The sequence below is a fragment of the Meleagris gallopavo genome, chromosome 14 (genome assembly GCF_000146605.3).
Source record: "Meleagris gallopavo isolate NT-WF06-2002-E0010 breed Aviagen turkey brand Nicholas breeding stock chromosome 14, Turkey_5.1, whole genome shotgun sequence".
NCBI classification, from domain to species: Eukaryota; Metazoa; Chordata; class Aves; order Galliformes; family Phasianidae; genus Meleagris; species Meleagris gallopavo.
In genome coordinates, this window is record NC_015024.2 from 6,952,763 (window position 1) to 6,962,093 (window position 9,331).

Sequence of the window (9,331 nt, forward strand, 5' to 3'; positions counted from 1 at the left end):
CTGGCTCAGCCCCCGGCAACGTGCGGCGTTCTGCTCTCCTCTCCTCCCTGCAAGGGCTCAACTCCACTTTCAGCTCCTTCAGACTTTGGCTGCTCTTGCCATCCGGAGCTCCCTCCCGCCGGTCCGGCTCCTCCTGTGCCTGCCTCTCTCCGCGCTATCCCGTTAAAAGGCTGCAGCTGCCGCTCGCTGAGCCAGTCGTTGGTTGACTCCGTCTGGGATGAAGGCTGGAGGTTACCGGCGAGGGAAAGGAGACCTCTAGGCAGCTTTCCATTTGCAAAGTGAGCGGTAATTGCGAGGAGACAGCCTCCCCAGTTGGAATCAATAGTCTGCTTTCTTGCTGCTAAGGGCACTTTGGAGCAGTAGTAGGTCACTGAAGTAACTCCAGCACGCTGCTGACTGCGGAGTTGTAAAGAACTACGTGCAAGTGGCTGCAGGAGTGCTGGAAAACGCGTCCCTCTTGCCAGGGACGGAATAGTTCTCAAGTCATTAGAGCTTCTGGTCCTCTCCTTCCATTACACAGAGAGGGTCACTCCTGGGAGGGATGAGGATGGAGCAGTGATTTCTCCAAGTGTCGCTCTCGCGGAGGGGGTGCGGGTGGCTTGAGAAGCCACCCCCTACTGCTATTAAATTCAGATTTACCTGAATTTCCCCAAATCTCTTCAAGCACAATGCTAGAAAATCTGAATCTTCTTCGGACTTTTGGGGGTTTTTTCTTTATCTTCTGGACAGCTTTTAACACAGCCTTAGTGGATGTGGTTGGATCGGAGCAGCAGATCCCCCTGTCTGTGTAAGTGTTTTCGTGGTATTTCTCTCAGGACCGTGCTCAAGGATGAGAGCTTGACTGCTCAAGTTCCTGTTTCTTATTGCAGATATTTAGCTGTTCAAGGCACCTTTGCTCTTGTCATCTGTTTCTGAAATCCTGGTCTTTAAAATGCTTGGCACCACTTTAAATTTATTCTAGTGCATGTGTTGATGGAGTAGGTGGTAGTAGAGCTTTATTTTAAACACTCCTATTTACTGAAGTTCATATTGTTATGTTAACTCATTGCTATGTGAGAAGTTACCATTCAGAACCGCTCTGCTGTTTTATCTGCTCCTTTCATTTGTGTGTAAACACATTGTGCCAAAGTGTGTTTCTGGGCAAGTTGATTGTTTAAATTTTAAAAAGTGCAGGTTGGGTGATTTGGAGTCAGAGGCCTCACCTTGGCAGAGCACCTAGCTTGTGCTTATACTTGAACAGCTTTGCTAATCTTTTGCTGTGCCTAGGTTCCTTTGTGAGCTCCTCAATGCAAAATTGCTTGAATCCTTATGAGTACAGCTGAAGCTGCTACAGTCTGTGTTGCTTGCTATGACATGTGTATTACATTTCTTCCTGCCTCTTTTTTTTTTTTCCCTCACAGTGTGAAGCTCTGGGCCTCAGCGTTTGGTGGGGAGATCAAATCTATTGCAGCCAAGTACTCGGGTTCCCAGCTCCTGCAGAAGGTAAGGATCTTTTTGCATGTAATAAAGAAGGTTTTAAAACGGGAAGATGGAGGCAGATTTAATTTTTTAATAGGAAAGCACAGCAGTGCATCCTTTGGTCTAAGATCTATTTTTGTATTGCAGACTGGTCCCTGATGACTCTTTGCATTGCACTGCACTGTTTGGAGACTTCTTGATTAAAATGAGTTGGTTTTGAGAGGTGTGGGTTTTTTTGCTTTCATTTGAAAGTAAACTCTGATGTGTGGTTGTTTTTTTTTTTTTTTTTACTTGTAATCTAGATTGCGGGTATTTTGTCTGGTTGCTGCATTGTGATGATCATGTTTCTGTGTAGAAACAGCTGCTGCTTATGAAAAACATTAACTTCATTCAAAGAGCAGAATTAGGGCATATTTCATTATTTTTGCCCTGTGCTGTATGTATGCAATTGACTGTATCGGGAGAAGAAGGCTGCACTGTTGTTTGTCATCTCTGCAGTTTTTACAATCCCATTATTCCCCAATCATCTCAACCCAGTGCTGGGATGTATTACATCATTACAGATAAAAGGAATGAATGTGGTTATCTTCTTGCTCAGCTGCACAGCTGGGTAATAAGCTAGTGAAGTATTGCGAAAACTTGAGAAATTGGCATAAGTCTACATAATTTGGGCAGAAGGGGATGAGAAAGCGGATTTGAGTATTAGGCATATATCAAAGACTGCATCTAGACTAATTTAAACATGCAGCCAACAATAAAGTTCTGTATTGCAGACCGCTCGTTTTTACAGCAATTGCTGAAAAAGGCATTGTGAAAGACTGAGAGAAATATGTTGAAGTTTTTAAGAATGTGATTTTCTGGCATTTATTGTGATCCTTAAAATGTGATGTGGAAATGGAAAAACGTTGAGATGCTCTCTGACTATAGAGACCAGTCATTCAACCCATATGTTAAATTTCTGCTTGTTTTGGATGTGATTTCTGGTTTTGAGTAACACTTGTTTGTTTGTTTTTGTTTGCTTATGAAGGAAAAGCTTCAGCTTGTAGCACTTATTTTGAAAGGCTTGTATGCTTGTGAGATTATGTAATGGACAGTAAAGGTAGCAGTTCAAATAAACAGCTTATACTGTCTGCAGAAGCAACTAACTTAATACTTAAAAGCATGGGAGATCCTTAGTACTATGCCTTTTCATTGTTATGTACCCAGGACTGTGAAACCTGTCCTTACCTATGCTGCAATACAGAGCTATTAAGAACATGAATAGTTGAGGTCTTTCAATATGTTTCAAGGCCATTAAATAGCTTCTGTTAAGGACATTTGGTGAACTTTAAATCTAAAAATGAGGACATTTAATATTTATTGTATTTTTTTAGCTCATGTTCTTTAAAATCTTAGTGTAGTCTTAAATCTGTATAAACTCTTTAAGTTCATAATGCAGATGGACATTTCAGTTTCAATTAGTATCTAATCAAATATTATTAAAAGGCTTGAATTTTTTATCAGCCCTTAACAAGCAAGTACATTTATTTAACTTTGGAACAGCTCCACATGCAGCCATTTTTGAACTAAAATGACTTAAAACATTTTTGTCTATCAGGAAAATATGGAATATGCTGTGTTTGGCAATGGTGCTAAAATCCACAAACACTCAGTATAAGATCATGCTTCTCTTCCTCATAGTAGATACATTGTAGATGTAGAATATATGGTTAATCATTTCTGTAATGTACTTTTCCCTTTGTAGTATCAACATTCCTTCCTATAGGCTGTTATAATTGTAGGCAATAGGCAGCTATTCATTTTACATTTTCATCAGCGTTCTTTCTATTTCACTGACAAAACCCTATTCCTCTTTTTAAAGGTAGACGGTATACATTTATTCCACGTTATTTTGTTTTTGTTTCCTGCATTTGTTAGAATTAAAGGAGAAAGATGGAATGCAGATTTGAAGGTGTTTTGAGTTCATTTGTTCCTCTATTGCATCCTCTACTCTTTTTTTCCTCTCTTCTTGCCTTCTGATTATAACAGTTTGAGGAAAACTCTGGTACCTTTCAATTTCACTGAAAGATTCCATTTGTCTGTCCTTTTAAACTTGCCATTTCTTAGTGTTGGCCATGTCATATGACAGATGATTTTAGCATGAATCTTTTTGTATTGTTGTGAAACATTTATTTTGTAAGCTTCCATGAATAAAAGCATATCAAACTTGAAGATTCACAAGCATTTTCATCATGTGAAGTCAATGGCAGAAGTTGTCATAACAATTCACCACAGTGATAGCACATTAGTGCTCTAAATCCAAGCATGGTTGTTTGTTGTTTTTTTCTTCCTCTGCCACTAGTGAGACATCAAGAATCCATTTGGTGTTTACTGTGTGCTGAGTGATCAGAATCAATGTCTTCTTAAAGGCAAGATTCCACTTGTAGAGGCAGCATGACTTCTAATGTTAAGTGGATGAATCAATACTTTTTGATCATGAATTAAGCATCATTAGTAAATGAAGATATAAAAACGTGTATAATTACTGGGCAGTATGGATTTATTAATTATCAACTGCTTTGCAGTGCCATTTAGTTTAATAAAAGCTTGATAAATGAAAAATTAATGTGAAGACTATTTGGTTCACTTTGTTAGCATAGATGATGAGTGCTACTTTCAAAGGAACGCGTGGTACACCAAGGTTCTGTTGACACAATCTTTTATGCAAATGCTTTCCTCACTAAAATTCATGAAACCCGTCTGGAGTTTTCATTGAGAAAATGAAGTTATGTGGGATCTCAGTTAAAAAAAAATATGTCGGATTGTAGCTCTGAGTATCGATACAGGTATCGCAAATCCTGTCGCTGTGCTGTGAACATAAAATGAATAATCAGCATTGCAGTCCTATTGAGTTTTGAAATGTATAAGAACATTTTTATCACTATTCTTTTCTTAAAAAAGCAACATTGTTTATCTCAACTGAGTGTTTTTATAATTTCATTCTATTATAATAACCTTATCTAAGTATGTTGTTATGCCTTCTAACAGTGTGTGGGATATATGACTTCTCTTGCAATTGGCTTTAGATAAAATACAGAGACTGTAAATAGTTCAGAAAATAATAATAGCTTGGTAAGTATTTTAGAAATGAAGATGAGATTTTAAAGCAAATTAACACTTTTAAATGTTTCATTTTAATGGTCAATACTTGCTTTCAGAGTGAAGGAAGGCCGTTCTGTGTTCTAAACACCAAGCACGAGAAAACAGGACAATATTATTCTTAAATTAGCTGGTTTATGGAGGTTTTACTGTTGTCACGTAGATTAGGTAGCATAAATGAAGCTGCTTGGTGCATGCTCTTCACCTAGCTAGAAAATACTTTTGGGGCCTAAAATCTATTCAAATTTAAATTGTTTCTTAGGATACGTGTAGCACTGTATGACAGAATTTTTTCTTCTTGTACTTGGAAAAGGCATCTGCTTTATTTGAATCCTGACACATCTTTAAACTTTTTTTTTAAACGCTAATCATTTTTTAGTTTTAATGTTAGCACAGCCTGGTGGCAAAGCCAGGCTTTTTAAGTATAGGATGAAAGCGAGGGTTAGATCCCAGGAATGGATTCATTTCACTCTATGATTATTCCTCCAAAATTCTATGCTTAGGGAATGCTATTGTTCACGTTACAGTTTCATGATAATGATGTGTTTTCAGTTCTATATGCTATTGCAAAGTAATAGTAGCAATAAAATGCAAGTAGAAAGTGGAGGTAATTTGCCTTCTGTTAATGTTAAAAATAATTGACATTTGCACAGTAAATCTCTAATATCAAATAAGTCCAATTATTTCTATATGTGAGGTGGTTTGTGCTTTTAGATTTCTCTTGGAGAAAACTATGCGTACTCTAAGAAATTCTTGATTTGGTCTTGAACAGTAAATAGTAATTTATTACTACTATAGAAACACGTAATAATTGAATATGAACTCTTTTTTTTGAGGGTTCTACCATGAAGGCTTCTTGCTGAAACCAGCTTTTTTTAAAGCCCTCATAGAATATCCTTATGTAAGTTGCTTAACGGAGTCTTCAGTGTTATGTAAGCACTTACAGCCCTAATTTCAAGCAGTCTAAGTCTGCACATGCCCACTCATTTCAATATTATCTTCATTGTATGAAGAGTTCTCAAATCCATTGTACTTTCTCCAAGCAACTCTTTCCATCAGTACAGAATTCCTATTTATAAAGGTTCAAAATTACATTTTGTCTTACCACCTAGTTCTGTATCTTGTTTCTTACAACTACGAAAATGTCAGTACAAAACTAATAGAACAGCGTGACTTAGGTCAGTTTGCATTCAGCTGGCATATCTGATTCATGTGGTGCAGTTATCTTTAGTTTTAATATGTATAATAGTGACTTAAATTCTCACAGAAATTTAGTACCATCATCTTGACATTAGTTGCTTTTATTCAGCCTGATGTTTTTTTCTGGTCTTTTCAGGCTGCTTTTCTATTTTCTTTGCTCAAGACTCTTCAATTACTGCTGTCTTCTTCGAAGAAAGGGTCAGTAGGATTGGGATGTGCACTTCAAGCTGCAGATATGGACTGCCTTTTTGATTATTTAACTTTTGCCAGCTGAACTATTAATTTTAATCTTGCTAAAAAGCGATAGAAGAAAAATCACCTAATTTATATATGTGTGTGTGTGTATTTATATAAACAACATAAACAAGCCCATCACCAAAACCCACAACAAACCTGTAAGACGTCTATGATTTTAAACAAACCGAAACAACAAAATCTACCCAGGCAAATCATATTAAGCTTAATGAAAACTCTATTTACAGTTAATTCATTACATTCATACTTCTGAACTTTAGATTATGCAAACTGTCTCTTATCACTGAATTAAAATCAAGCATTAAACAATAAAAGAAAATTGCATCTTAAAACACTTAAATTCTGATGGTTAACACAATGCTATTTTGCAGCTTGCAAGACTTAAACCCTTTTCCTCTTCAATTTTTCCAGGCCATGTAAATAATGGAGTTATTCCCCATGTCAAACTAGTTGCTGAGTATGTTAGAGTGTTTTTTTTACACACTCAGTATTATTATGTGAGGATATAAATTATTTTGCATAAATATCTTATTTTTTCTTCTTTCTCAAGAGAAAAAAAATGTGCTACTGTGTGGGGAAACCTGCTGGGTCCAATCCTGATTTTCAGTTAGTATATTGATCTGGAGAGAAAAACATCATAGTACAATCTAACTTTCAATAACATGGTTTCCTTTTCTCAATAATTTAACTGCAGTTTTCCTTCTTTCTTGTGATGAAGTCCTGCCTTTTCTGAAAGCATTGGGTAATTTTGTTTTGCCTTTGAGTTGGACCAGCATCTTGTATGTACTTACTCTCATCTCTTGTTCGAATATTTTTTCAGAAGAATGAATTTCTTGGTATGCTTTAAAGTATGTGAATTATCAATCATTTTTAATATTTCTTTTTTTTTTTAAATGCAAAGCCCTGCTTAAAGCTGTGTTGAATTTGTGCTCTTCTGCTACCAGTACTCTTGTGTTTTGTAGAATATTTTGTATTTCCAGGTTTTGCAAGTATAGCGTGATCCTCTTACTTGTATTATTAGAAGTAAATATTTTCTATTGCTGATGTATCACACAAATAGGAGATGACTTCTGTAAGTATGATACGTACCTTCCACTTTCAATCATGTTTTTTTAATATAGAAATTGAGCAGGCAATCCAACTGGAAAACATCAGATCTTGAAAAGAGATGAATGCTAATTTCTGTACTTAATGCTTTTAAGGTTGTTTGTTTTCTAAGCCTGTAACAGATAGTGCTTGTGTTTCAAGGTTAAAAGTGCTGGTCTCCATGCAGATAATTTTCACAGAGAAGGTATACTGCCATGAGTTGAAACTGCATTCTAACAGTGATTCACGTTTGAGCAACTGCTAATCAATACTCTATACTTTCAAATGTCATTACTGTTCTGTAGGGTACAATTTTTTGTTGCTCATAATAAAAGGTTACATGTTGTACAACACAAATTATATATTGGTACCAAATTATATATTGGTAGCATAGACAGTATTTTTTTTTTAGGTTGATGTAGACACTTCAATAAGAGGTCTTCATGAAATACTTTCATATATTATTCTCATGGAATTCCCATTCTGCTTTTTCTATGTTTAAAATTTTTTCCAAACTGTGGACATTCTTGTGACACTATTTAGCATCTTCTCCAAGATTAAGTACTTATTCTGTGAATGACAAAATCATTACAGTCTTTGTAGTTGAAAAACCAATATGTGCAATAAAACTTTTTTAAAAATAACACTTAGAATTTGAGAAGGGCCTTGGGTACCCTTCTAGTAGTGATAAATTCCAGGGACAGATGCTTTCATAAAATATCCTGCCTTCAGATTGTAAAGGACCAACAGAAAGCACTGTCTGACTTTCTGGGGTGTGCTTGGCATATCTCAAACACTTGCAGTGCAAGGCTATTGCCATGACAGCCAGCTGAAGGCTGATATCAAGAAGTATGATAAAGTATCATATCTTGCCCTCTCAAAAGGATAGTCCTTCTTGCAAGAAAGTTTTGGCTACAAACTTATCTTTGGCAAACTTTTTATTGTGAACTCGGTTGCTCATGACCTTGGGGTGGTTTACCTACTAATTTAGCAGGCGTAAGGGGATTCCTGAGAGAGACCCCGGGAGATTATCTTCTTCTTCTTCATCTTCTTGGCGGTCATTGTTACTGTCTACTGATTTGAGACTATGGCCTCTGGACAAGTGTGCTTACCCCACAGCCCTCCTCCAGTGCCATAGGCTGACACTAGAACTCCTCGAAACAGGCCTTCTAAATAGACCAGTGATCAATCTTTTTCCTGTCCGTTTTTCTGACTCTCATTCTTTCTCCATTTTTCTGTTTTCTTTTTACTCTTTTTCTCTAAAAAAATTATAAAGTAATTGCAGGACCTATAATGGCTTCTTAAAACCCATTTGTCTCATTCAGTTTAGTTGTAAAGTTGCAAGGCTTATTTCAGCCTCTTCGAGTTATGTTGTTTAGCCCCAAAGTTTAAGTTAGATTCTAAGTATTAGAGTGCCAATATTTCAGGGATAATTATGCGCCAGTATCTAGATTCTGTAGTATCTAGATTCTCGTTAAAATTCATAATTATGTGAAGACTTCTGTATGTGTGTATATGTGTATATATATTTTTACCCAAATCTAACTTGAGCTATTTGTGAATCTAATCACCCCTTTCCATTCCTTATGGACAGGATCTGACACAGAACTCTTAGGACTTCACAAAGGCACTTCCGTGTCTTATTGCTCATGGCTAGCACCTTGTTTCAAAGGATGATATTATAAGGCATGAAGAGATTCATCAAGAGAGATGAAGACTTGCTCACACAGGGCTTTATAAATGTTACAATCAGTGTACCAAATTTAAGCTGGAAATGAGTAGTAGAATCCAGAGCACAGATCAGCATAAGACCCTCTTACATGAGGGTTGGTTTACTGAACTCTTTAACTAGATCTTAGCTGTGGCTATGAATCTCAGGTTTCTATAACAATCTAGACTCAAATTTACCAAGGGTAGCAACTAAAATAGGGAAGATCTAGATAAAGATCTTAGAGCACCCAAATTAAAAATAAGAAAGATGTATAAACAAATTCTTCTTGAGCCCTTTAAAAAAAAAAAAACAAAAACACATGGTGACCTAATCTAGTCCATAAATTGGGGGTATAGTATGATAAGTATGTGTATATAATTGTTTTAACTGAAGCATGACAGATGCTGACGTGATTGCTTGGTTGTCTTTTTTTTTTTGTGTGGTTTTATTGTTGTTGTCTTTTTTTGTTCTTGTTTTTTTTTT

General features: G+C 36.3%; 1 protein-coding gene across 3 annotated transcripts in view; it reads left to right on the top strand.

Annotated features, from left to right (window-relative positions):
• Positions 1-9: 9 nt before the first annotated feature.
• Positions 10-9,331, top strand: part of CACNA2D3 (calcium voltage-gated channel auxiliary subunit alpha2delta 3) — a 399,128-nt gene continuing 389,806 nt past the window's right edge. For all 3 annotated transcript variants that reach the window (XR_004161297.1, XM_031555548.1, XM_010718481.2), the window contains exons 1-2: positions 10-787; positions 1,401-1,482. Coding sequence is in view for 2 of the 3 variants with exons in the window: in XM_031555548.1 (XP_031411408.1) it covers positions 669-787; positions 1,401-1,482 (201 nt within the window). In the remaining variant the exon portion in view is untranslated. The remainder of the gene's footprint in view (positions 788-1,400; positions 1,483-9,331) is intronic.